We start from the raw sequence: 20,940 nt of genomic DNA, 5'->3' as shown, positions 1-20,940 counted from the left end.
TTCAGATTCCAACATTTGTGGGTGAACCTGATATCTAGAAATATGGCATCTAAAAAGATCGATATTACCCCAGTTTAAAAAGTCTGAAACACCCCTACATACTGATCAAAAATCTGGGCTCCTAAATGGGGACTTTCAGGTATCCTGTGAACTTTGCTCAGAAGATTATACCTGCTAAATAATTAGTTGAGTCAAGCATCATTTGTGGATACATAGAGGTACAGTTTCAATTACTGCAGTAAGAACCAGTGAGGAACACTGGTCTGTAAAATGTAACATGTACAGGGTGTGTGGGATAAGAATTGAATCTATAGATGAAGATAACAGGAACAGAGATTTCAGCTGATTATTCAGGAACTTTATATCTAACACAGTGATCTGCTGATAACAAACAGCCTGAGACCAGAAAAACATTCATTTGGATGATGCCTGAAAGAGTTTGAGTTCACACTAATGGTGACATCTAGTGTACATTTGGAAGTAGTACAGTGAATTTGTGATAGTCCTAGGACATTCTCAGAAGGGGGACGCAGATAACTAATGACATTATAATGAATATTGGGGTGTACCATGTCCAACATACAGTATATGATATATATTACCAGACATTAAACTGCTGCTCTTGAGTGTGTGATGCACCATTGTAAAATGAGGTTTTGCCAACAATAACCAAGTCAATAGTATGCATAGATTTAGGGTATAATAATAATGATGATGATGATGCAGTGTCAATGATATTTGTTTTCTTTTTTAGGTAGGACTGTATAATATAGTATTACTGACTTGTGATGGATATTGATTATTCATACCCATCTTCTATGCATACCGTCGCCAAAGCTGCCCGCTCCAAGGGGCAGAATAGAAATATCTGTTTTTGAGTTATACATCAAAATTTTGGACTAGGTAACATTTTCCTCTTTGCCCCACATTTGGTTTGTTGGCATCTGGTCACCTTACTTGGCTGCATGTTTGTTAGTACCTGTGACTTTGTGTGAGGCTTGGTTCTTAATGTTCATAATCAGTTTGTGGCAAACACGAAACAACTTTTATGTCAAATTGGACACTTACCAAAAAGGACGACCATCTTACTTACTGCACTGAAATGCTACATTGCTACTGATTGAGTAGTTGTATGACCACAGTCAATATTTTTCTGAGATGCTAAATTATAGTTATTCTTATCTGATCGCATGAAGCTTGACTTCTTTTGTTTTGTATTTTTAGTTAGTTTAGTTTAGTTTAGTGTAGTTTATTTGCACATTTATATATGTATATATATATATATATATATATATATATATATATATATATATATATGTATATATATATATATATATATACATATATATATATATATATATATATATATATATATGTACAGAGACAATAAAATAAAAGATTAAAACATTGTGTAGGAAAGGTTGGAAGCCAAAAGGGCTTATGAAGATACCTCCCCTATATAACTAACATGGACAACTTAAAGGTGTCAAGACTAAATAAATATAAAACTGATATACAGGAATGAAAGTATACAAGGTGCGATGCATTAACAAAAAAAAAACAAAACAAAACAAACAAAAAAAAAACAAAAACAAAAAAGGAAAGAAATGCTCATTAAAACTACTATTTGCTCATTAAAAACTTTTTCAGATGTTTTTTGAACAAAGATAGTGTAGAAATTGATTGTAGAGATATAGGTAAATTATTCCAACGAGATGGTCCTCTGTATTTCAATGTGTATTGGTTCAGGGAAGTCCGACAATATGGAAAATGGAAGTCTTTTGAATGTCTTGTATAATGAGAATGAATGTCTGATGAAAACTTAAAAAAAATCAGAAAAGTGCTCACCAATTGATGAGTTAGGTGTACATAGTTGTACATGAACACACAAGTCTGGTATATGTTTACATTAAAAATTGATAGCAGTTTATATTTTCTGAAAAGAGGAGCAGATGAATCAGATTTTTTAGCAAAACTCATCATTCTCAAAAGGTTTACAACCTATTGAAATGCCAATCAACTGAGGTGAAAATAAAAGTTTGAGTTGGATCTTAAATTGAGTTGTCCTCGCGTCCTTTTGGAGGGAAAGAGAAGTGGACTTGACATTATCCTTATATTATGTACTGTGTTACTGTGTTACAGTACATAATATAAGGATAAATTAAGCTGTAATAAAAAAGTTAGAATACAAGAATGATTTATCAATGAATGAACTTAGTCTTTTTACAGACAAATTCAATATGGTATGGTTAATTTTTCATCTACTATGACACCAAGGAATTTAATATGAGGAACCTGAGTAATTCCAATATTGTCTATAAATAATTTGGCTTCTTCTTTTGTATGCTTTTTATTTTTATTATAGAATATTCTAAAATTAGATTTATTTATATTGAGAGAGAGTTTGTTCATCTGAAACCATTGAGAGATTGATGACGGCTCTTCATTTGCTTCTTGAATCAATGTGCCAAAATTTTCATGTGAATCAATAAGACGTGTCATCAGCAAATAAAAGAGGCAGGGTATTATTACAAACCCTGGGTAAATCATTCATATATATCAAAAACAAGAGGTCCAAGAATGGAACCCTGAGGAACTCCACAAAGCAGCTTAGCTCTTTTTGAATTTTGTATATTTATAGATACATATTGTTCCCTGTCTTTTGACTAATCAATCAACCATTTAAGAGCAACATCATGAAAACCATATTTTTGTAATTTAGAAATAAGGATGTTGTGATCAACAGTATCAAAGGCTTTTGACAAGTCTAAGAACATGCCAAGAGATTTTTTTTTTATTATCTAAAGCTGTAGAGATTTTATGAACAAGTTGTAAAAGAGCCATTCCAGTTGAACTTTTTTTCTGAAAACCATGATGGCTGTACAGTATGTTGCTCTCATTTAAATGTTTTTTAATTCTTGAATATACTAATTTCTCTAAAACTTTAGAAAAACAGGGTAAAACAGATATGGGACAATAATTAGTAAATGTGCTAGATTCACCTGATTTAAATAGCGGAGTGACTTTAGCTAACTTAAGGTCACTTGTTACAACACCTGTTTTTAGGGATAAACTTAGAACATAGGTGAGGGGCTCAACAATAGACAAGACTACCTTCTTTACAAGACTAGATCTTATTTCATCATGTCCTGGACCAGAATTTTTCATATCCAATATAATGTCATGTACTTCTTTAGAGGTGGGGGCATCAAACATACTGATACGAGGATACTGCTCACTGATATTCACCAAGATGGATTCATCTGTATTCTCTATGTCTTTAGCTAAAGAAGGACCGATATTTACAAAGAAATCATTGAAGCCATTTGTTATGTCAGAAAGATTAGTGTGATTTCTCACACCGTCAGATACTTGAGATGGGATAGTTGTAGAGGCTTTTTTCTTATTCAATAATTCATTTATTACGGGATGGTTCAAATTTTTCTGAAAAGTTGTTGTTTTTGCAGTTTGTAGTAATTTTGTAAAATAATTCTTATATTTTTATAAACATCAATATTAAATGGAGTGGGACTACTTTTCCTGTTTATTTCAACGAGTGGAAAACATTTATCAAATGTGGATGTAAAGATTTTCATAAATGTAAAGTAAGCCAATTCAGCATCCTGATTTTTGAAGACTTCGTCCCATGAGGCTTCCTCCATCAGAGCTATAAATGAGTCTTAATTTTCTTTAGTGAACTGTCAACATTTCATCCTCACATCAGACTTGTGGATCAGTTTCGGTTAAGAAAAATTGAAATATTGGAAAATGATTAGAAATGTCAGTTAACAATAATCCAGAACTGATCATATGATCAAAATAATTTATAAATATGTTATCAATCAAAGTTGCAGATTTATTTGTTATTCTAGTTGGTTTATAGATTAGAGGATGAGATGCATAAAAATATTAAGGAATTCAGTTGAAAAAGTAGACTCTCTTTGAAGTATATCAATGTTAAAGTCTCCAAGAAGAATGCATACCTTTCCTTTGTTACTTATCAGCTCTACAGTAGAAAACAGAACATCATTAAAGATACTAACATCAGTATCTGGTGGACAACAAATGCAACCAATTATAATATTTTTCCCACCAAAACTACTGGAAGTTGGCATTTCTATGAAAATGGATTCTACTTCAATTTTGTCAAAGCTGTTACTAAGTTCTTGTCTCTCAATAAACTGAAACTTGCTGTCAACAAAGATTGAAACTCCTCCACCCCTTTTGTTTTGTCTGCATGAATGCACAGCATTATAATGTGACACTGAATAGGCAGATGCTATATCATCACTGACCCATGTTTCTGATGGAGCAAGCAGTGAAAATGTATGATTTAAAGTTGACAAATATTGGAAAAAATTGTCAGATTTTTTGGGAAACTGTGTATGTTTAAATGAAGAGTTGAAAAAGTATTTTTATGCTCTTGATCTAATAAACTATTAGTGAATATATTCATTATAGTAACTGCATAGACCTTGGTGTCTTCTTGAGTTGAGGAAGTTTATATCTGGATCAAAGGAGTCATTATACATCATATTCTTGCCGTCAGTTCAATCCTGTGGATCAGTGGTAAAATCTTCTAATGAAATAGAGTTTGACATATTTACATCACACATGACAGCTTGACAACAATACTCATAATTGCATAATTTCTAGAAATCTGTTAAATTTGTTACTAAGAAATAGCTGGGGGAGATTAACTGGATCTGGGAGGATGCACAACTAGTTGATCATATTTCAGAAAGGCAATATTCCCCTTCTTCCTCTCCTCTCTGAGTTGGGGCAGCAGTTCCATGCGTTTCATGCGCACATTCTCAGAAAAGTCCAAGTTAATGAAGATGTTAGTGACTTTAAGGGATTTCGCTCTTTTCAAAATTTATTCCTTGTCTTTTTATCAGAGCAGTTTAACCACAATGGATCTGGGACGTCCAGCATGGTCATATTTTCCAGTCCGATGAGATCTTTCGATTTCTATAAGCTTGGAGTCTGTTTTAAGGTGATCAGAAAATACTTTCTTTACCTTGATCTCCGTCTCACTCCAAGCTTCAAATTTTGAGTCTGGCACTCCATCTATTAGCAGGTTGTTTCTTCTTGACTGATTTTCCAAATAATCAATTTTTTCAAACAGATTATTTATGGAAGTTTGGTAATCAGCAAGGCTGTTAGAGATAACTTGGATTTTTTCAGTGCTGCATGCTTTGGTGGCTTGCAGGTCATCCAAGTCTGCTTGTGAAAATTGGAGGTTAGCTTTAAGATCTTGAATTTCTTTTGACATGTTCACTACATCTTTAACAAGATTGTCCATGTGGGCAAACAAAGAGTCAGCAATCACTTGAAGGCATGATTTGTAGCTCTTGCTCAGGTAATTCCTTGTAAAAGGCCTTTTGCTGTTCCAGCAGCTCATGAACCATAGATAGAGTGACAAAATCTTCTTCACCTTTTTTAGGCATTTTAATTCTTCACAGTGTCCACAGAACTTGAAGTAGAGTAGCTTTCTTTGGATAGACAGTGCACAGTCAATGACAGCAGGTGGTATAGAGGATCCAGTAGGCCCGAATTTCAATCCATCAAAGATCTGTTGAAGCGTTTTTCATCCACAACTCAGCAACATATATTCATAGTTGACTTAAAAATATGATTAAAAAATGTTTATATTGTAGTTTAAAATTATTTTAAAAAGACCAGACATCTAGTAAAACAATCTGAGTGGCTTGGAGACAAATTTTCATTTATCATAACACATAATCCAGCTAACTCTTATTCATTCTGACTTCTGCATAATTGCAACCACACAACAAAACATCTGGAGCAAAACAACTGAACTGCAAACCAGTGACAATGGAAAATGAAGTTGCTGATAATAGTCACAAATGTGTATCAGACAATGTATGCCTTAGGACTTGCATACATGATGAAGTTTTTTTTTCTTTCCCACAAACACAATGCATCAATTACACCTTCTCGATGTTTTAAATTTCAGATGCACAAACCTGATTCTAAAAATCATAAATTAAGAAACTGATATGCATACTTTTTTTTTGCTTCAGTTGCTGCAGTGAATATGGAGCAAAACGCATTGATACACAGTAACAAAAAATGTGATGTCATGCAGTTGCACATCTGCAAATGATGTGAATTCATGCAGTGTGAGTTGCACAACTGTAGAATATATTCTCACAAATACACTTTTTTCCCTCAATATTTTTTTGGCATATATGGTTTATGGCAATCAATTAGTGCTTATGATTTATCACACTGGTATGGTTCAAGACTATGTCTGTGTGGCAGTGACTTAAAGTTCAGGATGCATTGATGCGGTTCCACCGTAGAGATAAGTTCCAACTACATTAATATGCAAGTAGTTATACATATCCTAGGTTAGTGTAAATCATACGATGTCATACGATCCACCAAGCTAATGCATACAGTGACATTATAACATTATAACTACATTCAACAAGCTCATAAAGTTATTTTTAGCATGATTATTTGACATTGATATTGATTGACATTATCTCATCCATGTACATGTCCATGTATTTCTGCCACACATCATGTCATGTGAGGTAGATTTTGTTTGCCGATGGGGGTGAAGACAACAACTTCCACAATGCCATGCTCATCAAACTCCATCTTTTTTATTGTTTGCATGAGAGAGAGACCCCTAGTAGCAGAAACTACATATTGTATGTTTACATTAAAAAATTGCAGGTTCTTTGATTTGGATATTGCACTTGCCATATTGCAGTTTCAATAAAATCTTGATTTTTTGTGCAGGTGTACTTTTAGGGTTCCACTCCCCCACTGTGGCTGAAGAAAGTGAAAATATGAGAAGGGAATAAGTTTCTAATGCTGCATGACAAGGATCCTGTTTCTGGAGGATGTAGTGACTGCATCAACTAAGTACAGTTCAACATGTCTCAGGAGCCGCTGATCCAGTTCCAGAGTGCAATAATCCAGTCTGTTCTCTGTTTATCCATCACTGTCTGGTTTTTGATTCTTCCATCAAACAGGACAAACAGACTACAACTGACAGATCTGCTGAAAAGTAATTGGTGCCAACCTGTACTCCATCCAGGACTTATACATATCCAGAGTAGAAACGGGTAGGAACCTCCACTGCAGACCCATCACACCCTGGACATAACCTGTTCCAAACTGTTCTTACCTCTGGTGGCTGCTGCAGAGAACTATATGCCAAACTAACCAAAGACAGTTTTTCCCACAGTCAATCACTGAAACAGTTAAATCAGGCATAGTGTTACTAACCCCATAACATTAAATCAGCCACTTTGAAGCTGTGTGAAGCAGGCCAACCTTGCTGTTCAGGTAACACCTACATCTGTCTCGTTGTTGGCAATGAAGGCATTTAGTTTATAATATGGCCTGTTGGTAGGTGGCACAACTGAAAGGCTTAAAACATTTTGCCAGTGCTCTCTGTGCCATGAGAATACATAACATTGACATGACATGACTGCATATCCATTATATGCAGACATTTTGTTCTGTCATTATCACAACTGAAAATGAAAAAGCCACATTATTATCATTAGGATCGATGGAAGGGTGTAGCACAAATGATTCTTGCCTTTCGATAACAATGTGAGATCAAATCATCAAATCTTAGCAAAATGAACTGCAGACACTGTGCAGGTGCAAACCCATGAATTCAAGTATCTAAAATAGTCATCTAAAATATCAATCAAATGCAGTGGGTCTGTAAGAAATAAGCAATGTCTAAATAATTGTTTCCCAACCAGGGGTCCAGGCCCCCCGAAGGGATAGTTCACCCAAAAATGAAAATTCAGTCATTATCTGCTCACCCTCATACTGATTGATATTGTTTCACAGGAAAACAGTGCAGAATCTCCCAAACAATGGAAGTGAATGGTGGCCAGTTAGTCTCCTAGTCCCAATATGGCATTTGCACACTGCCACACCACACACACCCAGTTCAGACAGTGTGCATACATGAATGTAGCTTCAAGCTAGGGATCTACAGTGAAGATTCAGGCTAAAAACATGGTGTAAATAGCATTTTTTTAGTCAACACAGCATGCTGGGGATTTAGGAGAGTTGGATTACACCCAATGAGCAGTATGGAGGCATTTTATGTTTTTATTCTGTTGTTGGTTTACTTCTGAAAACTGGTCACCATTCGTTTCCATTGTTTAGGAGATTCTGCAACACTGTTTTCCTGTGAAACTCGACCCTCAATCAGCATGAGGGTGAGCAGATAATGACTGAATTTTCATTTTTGGGTGAACCATCCTTTTTACTATACTAGAAAAGAGACATTGATATTCATCTTGACAATAAAGCTTTGGAATTAATTAATAATTTTAGGTCTGAGTGTGGGCTGGGGGATTCAGCTTGTCTTAGATATAAGTAGGAGGGGCTTTAAAGAAAAAGGCTGGGAACCACTGGTCTAAATCGTCTTTACTGTTTTTTGACATGGTTGTACTATCAGCCTAGGCACAGATCTGCATTCTCAAATGCCCTCCTAGTTACTAAACTATTGTTGTTTAGGTGGTCCATCAAACCCTTTGGCAAGCCAAGGGCAGTAACCAAACAAACTGACTTGCAAAAAATTATTTGTTTGATACTTTGTTTAAAGCAGTGGTTTAATCCTGACAGAGCTCAGATAAAGACAGAGCCAGTGCTGCTCCAACCCTGCTTCCTTTCTATTCTATTCTATTCTCCCAGTCACAGCACTCGTCTGTTTTTCCTCTTCTGTGTTTTTGTTATTTGGTTTGAGTTGTTCACAGAGCTCCTCCTCCCCAGTGCCATGAAGCTTTACCTCATTCCTCTCTCTCAGTTCACTATTCTGTCTATTTCCTCCTCCTCTTCTCCACTCCTCCACTTGTTTGGAGGAGCAAGACTTTCTGGCAGTTTCTGTGTGTGTTCTGTATTTGGGGAGAAAAACAATGACCCGACGAGGGAGAGACGCAACAACAATCTGAAAAAAGGAACCAAGGACTGCAGCAGAGTGGGACAGAGACTGAAGCCAGACATTTTTCATTGCCAGAGGAGAAATACTGGACTAGAACGGCAAAAGTAAGATCCCAGTTAATTGAAAATAATTTTCTCTAGGGAAACAAGTCAAACACTAGATGCTGAATATTATTGTAGAATGTGAGTGTATTGAAGCTACTGAATGAAACAAGATCCAGGCATGTTGGCATCAGGTTCTTCTGTTGCTGTTGTGCTTTGACGCAGCTGGCTGACATACATTAAAGACTTCACATGCAAAGAAATTCCACTTGATATCGCACATGTCCAAACACATACACCCACACACTTCTACAACTTAGAACAAACCTTTCCCAGATGTCAGATCTCGAATGCTCTGTAATTCCTTTCTGGGGGTGTTTTTTATTAAGGGAGGTAACAGAACAAAAATAAACAGTGGATGGTCACCCATCTTCATCATCTGCTTTTGTTGAAACACTGAGCAGTTTTCATACAGGGGTATGCAGAACTGGATGAAATCACATTTCTAGATCAATTAATTCATTTAAGTCTGTGACAACATCAGCAAAAGCTGTTGTCATATAGATTTGTACATAATAATGACTTCATCATAGAAAAAAATAATATAATTAGAAATTCCTCTTGTGATTGAGTTGATGTTTATTAAAGGCAAAGTGTTATGCAGCCTGCATGGTACACTGTAAAACCTCAAGTTTTGGAGATAACCAACAAAATATTAGCCCACAATTCATCACATGGCAATTCAGAAAGGGAGACCAACAGTAGAGGTGCCCTATATAGAACACTTCTGACCATTCCATTATTAGAGATTTGGTCATTATTAAAACCTTATATCTTTGTGTCTGGCTCCCAGCTGCCTGATCAATTTCTCATGGGGTCCCCCATAAAAACTAATCACCCAACTCTGTTCTACAGTCATGGCTGCTGTCGTAATAAACAAATTGTATAAGAATTCAGTGAAAATGCGAGGTGTAACAGTACACAAACTCATGGTTCGGAGTGCACTTCAGTTTTGGGGTCATGTTTTGGAATGGTAACTGCTAACTTTTGATACTGCATTGGAAAAAATGTTGAAAATAACATTTTTGTCATTATTGTTGAAAAACAAACAAAAACAGAATGCCCGCAGTAGGGCTGGGTATCAGTACTCTTCTTCACATGCCTGCATTCAGTCCTTTTTGTACCCAGACCCAGAAAAAATGACTATTTGTATGGTTTCGCTTGTGGCCAATCACTGTAATCATTCTTCAATTTAATGTAACCTGAGATTTGTGACAGTTCTGCATGCCCAATTTCCTTTGCTCAGTTTCCCAGCTCTCCTAGTACTTTTCCATTCACTCTGCCTCTGCTTCACCCTGCCTGCCAGCCACTCCCAACTCATCAGCCCAACTTCACTCACCTGTTCACACAGCTGCAACTCCTCAGTAGTCAGGCCACTATATAAGCTTCTCCTGCTCAGTCACACTGCCAGATTGTTCTTCAGTATATCCATGCAGGCCATTCAGCACTTATTGTCTGACTTGCCTGCCTTGTTTGAAACCTGGAGATTCACCACAGTCTTCTGTCCCTGACCATGAGATCTGCCTCAGCTTTCTTGGTTTTTGTCTGCTGGTCCCCCTGGCTGCTTGGTGCTTCCGTCTGACGTTTGAGTGTGAATTTCCTTTAGGGATGTACCAAGAAGCGAGATTAATAAGTAGGTTGAGGAAGGTAAGTAGGTTGAGTCTAAAGCTGGGGTTTTCAGCATCATGAAGGGGGCTGTTTTTTAACCTGGCTAGGTCACCATGGTAACTGATGCTGAACTCATAACCTGGTCGGGAGCAGGTTATGTTCTGACTTTCGGATTAAATTGTCTGTCAAAAACACCACTCTTGAACTAATTATTGTAATAGCAGCACAAACTAGATGCATTGTGTTACCATGGGAACCTCCTTTCCCCCTTGTTTGCTTCAGATCACATTAACACTTTAAATTTACAGGTATCCCACACTAAAATAATGTAACGACTACATACAACCTTGAATACTACTATTTACTATTTAATGTTTTCCATCACTGATATTGCAGCTCAAAACACTGATTAGAAAGTTCATCAATCTGTTTATCACAGGAAATGTTCAGTGACATTCATTTTACTTTGATTTGACCAAAAACTTGTGATCTCCACATCTGTCATTATGGCACAGTGTCAGACTGACAGCATGTGTATGAAGTTTAACTGTTTGCTGTGCAGTAATTTTGACGGCATTCTTCTCCTGCCTTATTTGCAACAGCAGTGTTGCTTTTTGCCATAATATATTTTGTATATTTTCCTGAGCTCTTAATTATGACCACTGAATTATTTTGATTGAAGTGGGCAGCTCACGATCACTTCACATTGTGTGGAAGAGGAGTCAAATGATGCAACAATTGCCCCTTTTTATGTGTCAGTCTGAAGAAGAAAGCCTGGGTTGACTAAGCAAGTTCATAACCACCATCATGATAGGTGTTATATCTGACTGTGGGTTTAGGTTTTGTCGAGCCAGCTCATGCAAAGAAAGCTTGGCTGTGTTGAGCTTCCTTCGTAGCGCAGCCCTCTGTTCCCTTGCTGAAAACACGGGAACTCTGATTCTCTGCCTGGTTTTGACTTACATTTTGTCTGCTCCCTGGTGGTGTGTTTTGCTCGGACTCTGTACTTACCTGGTTTTCAACCTGCCTCCTTGACGCCTCCTGCCTGCTCCATTCCGGTACCATTGCTTACTACTAACCTATTCTGTGTGTGCTATGACTTGACTCCATACAGCCCTGTTGCCCTGTTTGGTGCAATCAGCAAGAGCTCCGGAGACAGACTCTAGCCTCTGGAAACCCAAAGCTTGATAACTGAACTGTTTCCCTACTTGTCTGTTTATGCCATTTTCTGCCAAGCCCACAATAAAGGTAATTGCCAGTGATTCTTGTTTACCTTGTTTGTGTGCTGCAAAACACACCTGTTACAAGATTGGCCCACCACTGCAGCTACGACTCACAGCTACATAAGTGTGGTGGTGAAATCAAGTGTGGTGTAATTCAGTGTTTCCTAAATTTATTTTTCCTGGGGACCTACTTTTGAAGAATGACAAACCACCATGACCAATCCTTAACAGACCGTATTAATAAATCTTGGTAAGACTTAATTTGTGCATAAATGAATGTTCACCATTTTTCCTTTTCTGCTTCTGCATCACATTATCCTCACTAGAGCTGCAGTCATTATTAAACAGCAACTGTTTTCATACTAAATTACTCAGTTTTAGACATTTTAAGTTTCATTTCTCTGAATTCAACTTCTTAAATATGAATTTCTTCTGGATTCTTTTACTCCTGACAGTAAAACGAGTTGTGGACAAATCAAGACTTTTGAGGATGTCATCTTGGACTCTGGCCTATGAAATGGTGAAAAATATCAGTGTTTCCCAAACAACTGATTAATCATGAACATAATGAACAATAAAAAGTCATTATTTGCAGCCCTAACCTGGATGCATGTTATTGCAAACATACACATTAAATACTTCATAAATGAGAAATTAATACAGTTATGCTGAGGACAGGACATTTCATTGTTTTTATTTCCTGTCAGAAAAATGTAGAACATTATAACTACTAAATTTCTTGTTGTCTTTTATTTACTTGGTGACCCAAATAAAATCTCCTGTGATCTACCTGTTGATCCCAACCCAGTGTTTGGGAATGACTGGTGTATTTGACAGAGTTCCCAATTCAGGATGCTGAGACGCCACCAAAACTTGCTCATCAGTATCATTTTGGGGGTACTGGTGTTGGTACCGATATCATTTTTCAAACCATGCAACAGGCTTATTACCCTAATGCACCTATAACAGTACACTGGGAACACTCAGTACGCACACCTGAGTAGCAGGCTGCCTCCCGGTCACCTGTGCCAGTGAGGCTTAATCTCAGTCCAATTAAGTGATGATAAACCTTCATTTTTGCTGAGAAAATGAAAGTAACAAAAATATTAGACATGCACAGAACACTGAAATCATGAAATCTAGTAAAAAGTTCTTCAGTCAAGCTGAGAAGAATTCCAAAAGAGGATTTGAGCATTCAGAAAATCAACTGTGAGCCACATTAGAAACCCTGTTTAAACTGGTTTGCTAGACATCAAGACCCAGCACTCAATCACTTAAAAGCTGCAGGAAGAAGAATGTTTAAGACACAGGAGACACTTGATTGGCTTGAAAAGAACTTTGAGGACAGAACCATGAGACAACCTGACAAAAACTAAGCTAAAAAGTTTCTCACTGAGGTTTTTCTTGCAGATTTTGTCTCTGAAAAAGTGAAATGTGCTGCTAGGGCTAACTATCCATATTCTCACAGAAATTAGTATTTGCAACAGCACTTGATATATTGCCTGAGCCGGAAACCATGTCAGACAGGCTCCCTTGGTTGGCTCGGGTCAACAGGTCTTAGAGTACAGGTATGTAATAGATATACGTGTTATAAGTGTGCTAAGTAAACTTGTAAAACAAAAGGTGGACCCAAAAAGCAGACTGAAAACACAGGAGGCAGAGTTCAAAAGGTGATTTAATAGCAAATGAAAAGAAACTCAGGAGTAGGCTTACATGACAGAAGTGGTAGTCCAGAAGACAAGGCAAAATCCAAAATGGTAAAAGTCCAAAAACGCAGAGGGAACACAGACAGAAGTCCAAAAACACAGAGAACACTGCCAGGGCACAGGAACTTAACACAATAGATAACAACAAACTGACACAGACACACCGAAACACAGGGGCTAAATAGACAGAACTAATTAGACAAAGGTGAAACCAATGGCAATAAAAAAGAGCGGGAAAAGATCAAAGACAGGAAGTAAAGACAAGACACATGAAGAAGGACCAGGGCTACCAAAATAAAACAGGAAATGACCAACCAAAACCAAAACCATGACAATAAAGATAACTGTGGGTAACTGAAATCAGCACTGGTTTGTAAACTTAAAGCTGTGCAGGATATGCACACACAGACCTATGAAACATTTTATGCATGAGCTGAGATACACTCAAGCATGCCAAAGCTTGCAGATCCAGATAAGGCATGATGGCAAGCATGCACACATGCACCCACCCACACCTCAGATATCCGCCCTTCCTCCTCTCCCTGTCTTTGTCACCCACACAAGTTTCCATCCTGACCCTATTCAGACTTGGAACACATAACATTTCAGGGGGAACAGAGAGCAGATGATCATGAGAGAGACTGTGAGAGGGACCAGTGTCACTGCAAAATAATAATTTGAATAGTGAACTCAGTTCTCTCAGTGAAGGATTTTAAATTTTATTTTAATTATAGTTGTTCAGTAACTTTATATGTTTAATACACTTTCACAGGCTTATGATTTTAAAATGTGTCAGATGAAAATGTGTCTGTGAAGATTCTCAGTCATCCAGGTCATGGTATTCGTAGCAAAGGTTGTCGTAGGCAACTTGACTTGATAGAGTTCTTGAAGATGTTTCGCCTCTCATTCAGAAGCTTCTTGGATGAGAGGCAAAATGTCTTCAAGAACTCTATCTAGCCCAGTTGCCTATGACAACCCTTGCTATGAGTCAGATGAAAACATTAAAAAGTCATCTGGAGACAGGCTTCTCAGCTGACTCAAGGGGTTTTAGCATTAGCATTACCTTGTATTAACCAGCTACACTTAACTTCACTGTAAACTGCATGTGCAGTGGGAATCGGAAAGCTCGACAGGCAAAGCAACAGTAACTGAGGATGGTGGGGCTTAGCGAGGGGTCAGCTGGGCTTTGTTGATTGATTGGAGGAGCTCCTTTCGACTGTTATTTTTTGTTTTCAAGGTGGCACCACTGACAGCACCATTATTTGCACTCTCAGGTAGTTTTAGTTTTTTATTGAGATAGTAATCAGTTGATGCAACTGGTTATAGATATGCATGTATGTACATGCATGTTTTAGTGAGCTTTACATCCAGTTATTCTTTTCAGGTTGCCTAGCAGACATCTGCACTCCACTGAGAGACCTGTTCTATTTTGTTTAGTTTTTAGCTCTCCCTCTCTGATCACATTCACCAGGGAGGAACTTTAAAACATCAGACAATCCACTGGTCAAAGGTTTTCACCACTTTTCACTGAACCAGAAAGCTTTTAGTTGGAGGAGCAGTAACCCTCTGTGGGATTTGCAGGAGATAGGTAAAGTGAATTGGAGTGCTGGTTAAACTGAGACAGATTTCAAACTGTTCTTCCCTCAATCCATTCTCAGGCCAACAAGATGAATTAACTGCTGCTTCTCACAGAGCAAACATTTTGCAGATCTGCTGCTCTGTGCTTCACTGAAATCTGGCTTGGTGAGCACATCCCAGGCTAAACCCTGCAACTCCTCCAGGTAGACCACATAACCCTCAGGGAAAACACAACAGGGGCTATCCCACACAAGACTTGTCTTTCAGCTGAGCAATATTAATGCCTTTAAATACATTTAATCTAACATAGTGTGAAGAATGCTTTTGGCTAGCCATGGTATGGTAACCTATGGTAATTCAAGTATATGTGTGTGTATGCACATAGGAGTGTTTGTGTGTGTGTCCATCTGACTCTATCTTTTTGTGTTCTAAGAGATGAAGTTCAAAGACTTGTGGGTTCATGGTGGAAACTTTTAATCCTTAGCTAATCTCATGTGTTCACTCCAGTGACCTCTGATTCTAATCTCTGCTTTATACACACATATCTACAGACTGTCCACATTTGTATGTGGGTGAACCACATGAAAAAGCACCCTTTCACATCATTAAATCAGATCCACAAGCACACAGACAGAAGTGAAAAAACTGCACAGATCTTTGGTAAAAACAACAGTACCGCCATGGAATAATAACTGACACACTCCATGTTACCTACCAGAAAGAATAAATATATTTGCAGTAATGTTCTTCTCACATAGTCCAGCCTGCAAAACTCCCCTTACCAGAAACTGCACATAGAAGAAGAAAAAAAGTCAGTCAGTCTGTCTTGAGTGGAGCAAGGTTTAGGCATCTGTCTATGATGTGCATAAAGGAATAATGTTCTTGTGTATTGTAGATGACCTCATCATGTGTGTGGGCCCTGCTGCTCCTCTGGGCCTGTCTAGTGGACCCCTACAAGACCCCCTACAATGGGAGAAAAGATCGGGACCAAATGTACCCAAAGGACTACCATCGAGATGCCAGGTACATTTGTAGTTCAATGTAAAATGAGAATGAGAATGAGAACACAACTGACATGATATGCAAGTCAGAGTACCCAGCTGTTGATTTAACTTTCTCTGTTAATTTCATAATCAGAAAATAGTCACTGTACAGCCACTGTTATACTACTCAGTGCCAAAAAGACTCTACACACTTATTGTTGTAGGTAGGAATTTTACAGTGAGTTTGTACTAAAAGAACAATTGAACAGCTGAATGCCTTGGTTTGGCTGAACTGTATAAAAAGGAGACAGGAGATGAGGGAGTGTCAGCGGTGCTGCGACCCAGGAGAGAAGCCTCCTGATCAGTACTCCAGCCAACAGTACCTCCACTATCAGATAGTACCACAGATCAACATCACTCTGCTCAAAGGTAAGATCAAGCACAATACACATATAGTCTCTGTCTGTCGCTATGTATGGTTTCAGAAAGCTTAAGGCCTTTACACACCAGACAAGGTTTTTACCTGTGCAATTAATTTTCACGTTAATAATGTTTTTTGAGGTTTCTCTTTTGATGCATGACCAATCATACTGCATATTGTTGACAATACTGTGTTCAAAACATTCAACATGGTGGTTTGCTTAAAATATTAAAAGAAAGATCACAAAAAGAGAAACACATGGAGAAGAATAGCAAATGTGCTACAGAATGATGATGGTAGTATGTATATCACAGCAGCAGCCGATCAATAGAGGGTGCAAGGCACTGATCCACCTCTCCCCACATCCTAAAATTGAGTGAAGTGAAGAAGACTTAAGTACTTTAAGAAAAAAAAAAGATTTGCCTCTTAAATAGCAATATTTTCTGGTTTCTTTACTCCTCTCTCACAGTAAAGTGAATATTTTTGAGTTGTGGACAAAACAAGACATTTGAGGATGTCATCTTGGACTTTGAGACACATTTTCTGACATTTTATGGACCAAACAACTAATCATTTAGTTAATTACTTAATTAATGCAGCCTTTAAAACCAGGAAAGGACAACATTTCTGGCATATCACGATGTAATGATACCCAAAATCTATCACAATATGTATACTCATATTGTCATATGACATACTATGGATATATTGCCCAGCCCTACTAATTTTTCACTGTAACAGTTAATTATGAAAAATAGTCATCATTTTGTGAATTTAGGTAGAAATTAAATAAAACAGCCATTAGCAACAAAAGCGTTTTCACGATTTGTAATGCTAATGGGCCATGTGATAATTATATGTAATTTCCATGAACAGTAATGGGTTTTGTTGATCTATGTAACTTTAAGAAAAAAGTGATTAATTTTAAGGCATGTCGGTGGCTTTACCCCTGCTGCATCCTTAAATATGACTCTTTCTGTTGCTCCTAGGTGAAAAAGGCAATACTGGTGAACGAGGACCTTACGGCAAACCAGGCAGAACGGGTCAAACAGGTCTTCCAGGGTCCAGTGGCACAAAGGGCAGCAAAGGCAGCATGGGGCCCCCGGGTGAGCCCTGCAAGTCTTACTTTGCAGCCTTCTCTGTTGCCCGCAAGAAGGGTCTACACTCCAACGACTACTACCAGACAGTGGTATTTGACACAGAGCTGGTCAACCTCTATGGTCACTTCAACATGTTTAGTGGTAAGTTCTATTGTTATGTGCCTGGGATCTACTACTTCAGCCTCAATGTGCATACATGGAACCAGAAGGAGACATACCTGCATGTGATGCACAATGAGCGAGAGGTGGTGATCCTTTACGCCCAGCCCAGTGACCGCTCCATCATGCAGAGCCAAAGCCTGATGCTGGAACTTGAGAGAGATGACGAAGTCTGGGTCAGACTCTTTAAAGGCGAGAGGGAGAACGCCATCTTCAGTGATGACTTTGACACTTACATCACCTTTAATGGACACTTGATTAAGCCTAAAGCTGAACTGTAGGTCAGACTGGACAAGTGTGATTTGGTACCCAAAAAGGTTGTGTCTATATATATATATACATGTATATGGACAATATATATACATGGACAAATAATGTCTATAGCTCACTTAATGTATTATCAATATGCTATGAAACATGTCATACAGAGGGTACATACAGTGGTTTTGTACCGAAACACAACTCACTAGGGGTGCAACAGATTGCAGTTGTCTGGTATGGATCACACCCAATGGCTTGTCACACATTTGCTCCATGGAATACGTGTAACCATCATTGTGTGAAACACATTTTTACTGTCTGTGTTACTCTTATATAAGTAATAATACCCAAAATCACAATGCAGATTTGAAGTGAGAAGACAGGACAGATGTGTGCAGCACATCTCTGTGAACAGTGACTGATTTAAAAGCCGTCACATTTACTTTCACTGGTATAACTATGCAGTCGTCATAGAAACAGATCATAAGATTGCGATATCTATTGAAAGTTTAGCGATATCTGCTGTCTTAACTTCTACACACACAGAGCTCCTCTCAGCTCACCAGAGCAGTTCTGTCTCTGCCTGTCTGTGATAAAGTGTGTCTGTGTTCATTGGCTATTTCTCATGACTTCTAACCAATCAGATAGTGCTGTGGGCAGGACACTGAGCCAGACTACAGAGTGTACTAGTGTATTATGCTGTATGATTATATATTATACAGTATGTGCTTTAGTACGTACATAGCACAGAACTGTATGATATAGTGGTCTAGTATTCAATGTATACTGTGTAGTGTTATTACAGAGTCATTTTTATTATATATAATTATATATATTTTAAAAATATTACTATAAATGTTATTATTATTATGTTACACAGTGATAACTCCACACACAGAGAGATCAAAACCAAGTGTATTTTAAAAATAATAACCCTAATCCCACCTGTTTGCTCTTTTTTGCTGATCTGAAATGTGACTCAAAACCATGATACGATTCGAACCATGAATTTTGTGATCTGTTGCACCCCTACAACTCACCCTAAAAAGCTAAATATCAAATTAGGTCACAAAATGGGCATCAAGAACCAGGTGTATGAGCAAGTCAAGTGATTTAAGAGAATTTGTGGAATTTGCTGATTTTCTGTTCTTTTCCATTTAGTATTTCCTTCTAGGTATACAAAATTCGTCTGTGGTCCAGACCTGTTTGGATTACAAATTGTTATGCCTTAATGTGACTGAATTTGGAGTTCAATATATGATACAGAAATTCAAGGTGCTGACATTTGCTGCCACTGCAGTTTGCAATAGAGCACCAGCATCTCAGACCAAAACAATGCGTACTTTGTCTACTCAATAGTGGAGTGTGACTTAATTATCTGCTCAGGACGCCATTACTCCACTCTTCATTGTGTACATACATAGCAAATAATTGTTTGCTGACATCTAGTGAGGCTGTATATTGCATTTTTAACTAAAATAAAATATATAAAAAACTAACTTAACGAAAAACCTGTTCCCATGACGTTTTTAGGTTTTGGTGATTTTATTTACATATTTTGGCACAGTAACATATACTATATTTCAGTATTTAGGACAGTTCTCTCATTCTGTATTTGACTGCCTCAGGATCTTTATGCAGGTCTTTGTCCAGCGTCATCAACATATTTGCCAGTCTAATACATCCATGACTGTCATATGATCACCTCCTATGTTGGTCAAGTTTGCTTCAGAAAGATGTTTTAACCCTCTTTATGTACAGGTCTGTCCTGATGACAGGTGGCTGGCGATGTATTAACATAATTTTAGTTTTTTGGGTCACTGTTAAATTTTTATTTTTTTTTGTCTGCTGATTTCCAACAACAGGACCACTAGCTCTGTGGTGTGGAATTCTTTTTACGCTTATATAACAATTTTGGAAATGAAATGTTCCCACAAATGATATGCAATTACAATGCAATTTTAGGGCTGTACGTGGTATGGTAATGATGAAATCTCATAAATGCACAGACTTGGAAAGCTCCTGTCAGACCTCATAAAAAAAAATGAGAGATAGGGTAAGAATATGAGAATGTCTTTTTTTATTCCATGCATTCTACTCTCTGGTCAAAACCTGGTGCCCACAATGTTTGTGGTGGCTTCAAGTTAACAGTCAGCAGTCAAGCTGCTAGCCTCAAGCAGAGATGAGGAGCAGGCTACAGAGGTCTGGTAAGCTGACATCTCTCTATGTCCACACAGCCATATTGTTTTTATTTTCAAATTTATAGTCTTCAGTCCCAACCAAAGCTGACTCACTTGATTGGCATTTGGCAATATATCAGACTTTGTGCAGCTCCCAGTAGAGCCTCAAAAGGCCTTATACAACCCAGTAAAACAGGGAGCAAAATCATATCAGAACACAAGCTGAAGTAAAGAAAACAGAGTTTTGCCACTATTGTCACTACGGCTGCACCAGAGCCACATAACACCCCGACATTGTAACTTTATACAGGGATAAAATGTCAATGTTGTGTTTACAGCTTGCTCTGCTGCCCTGAAAAGTGGCCAAAAAACAGGAACATATACAATAAAACCATTTCACAGTTTGTTCTCTCTCTCTCTCTCTCTCTCTCTCTCTCTCTCTCTCTCTCTCTCTCTCTCTCTTTCTCTCTCTCTCTCCCTCTCTCTCTATGTGTGTATACGCACATACACACATGTATGTATGTGTGTATAGATACATATATTTATGTTCTGCACAGTATCTTAGCTGTTCCTAGGATTGCGCTATTCTCAACAGCAACCTCCGGCGGTGTACCTGGAATCTGCTGGAGCCACTCTCCTAGTTTGAGTGTCACAGCCCCCAGTGCTCCAA

General features: G+C 37.8%; 1 protein-coding gene across 3 annotated transcripts; it reads left to right on the top strand.

Moving 5' to 3' along the window:
- Positions 1-8,819: 8,819 nt before the first annotated feature.
- c1qtnf1 (C1q and TNF related 1) lies at positions 8,820-20,674 on the top strand. Of its 3 annotated transcripts, none has more exons than XM_084741615.1 (4): positions 8,820-9,057; positions 16,062-16,189; positions 16,419-16,578; positions 17,560-20,674. In XM_084741615.1, exons 2-4 carry the CDS (start codon positions 16,073-16,075, stop codon positions 18,108-18,110), a joined length of 828 nt encoding a protein of 275 aa, XP_084597741.1. In that variant the 5' UTR covers positions 8,820-9,057; positions 16,062-16,072; the 3' UTR covers positions 18,111-20,674. The 3 variants fall into 3 exon arrangements, with proteins under 3 accessions (XP_084597741.1, XP_084597742.1, XP_084597740.1); XM_084741616.1 differs by having other exon boundaries at positions 8,824-9,057; positions 16,454-16,578; XM_084741614.1 differs by lacking the exon at positions 8,820-9,057 and adding an exon at positions 11,858-11,907 and having other exon boundaries at positions 16,454-16,578.
- Positions 20,675-20,940: the final 266 nt, after the last annotated feature.

The sequence above is a fragment of the Lutjanus erythropterus genome, chromosome 17 (assembly GCF_056507025.1).
Source record: "Lutjanus erythropterus isolate fLutEry1 chromosome 17, fLutEry1.hap2, whole genome shotgun sequence".
NCBI lineage: Eukaryota > Metazoa > Chordata > Actinopteri > Lutjaniformes > Lutjanidae > Lutjanus > Lutjanus erythropterus.
Note: the sequence above shows the minus strand (reverse complement) of the source record. Positions and strands in the feature narration are given on the sequence as shown.

What these genes read in the sequence shown, in the direction of transcription:
- c1qtnf1 (XM_084741614.1), top strand. Translation starts at nt 11,878, where the DNA reads ATGCCATTTTCTGCCAAGCCCACAATAAAG. An exon ending in CTGCCAAGCCCACAATAAAG is followed by an intron (nt 11,908 to 16,061) that starts GTAATTGCCAGT and finishes TGTGTATTGTAG; the next exon opens with ATGACCTCATCATGTGTGTG. An exon ending in GACTACCATCGAGATGCCAG is followed by an intron (nt 16,190 to 16,453) that starts GTACATTTGTAG and finishes CTGTATAAAAAG; the next exon opens with GAGACAGGAGATGAGGGAGT.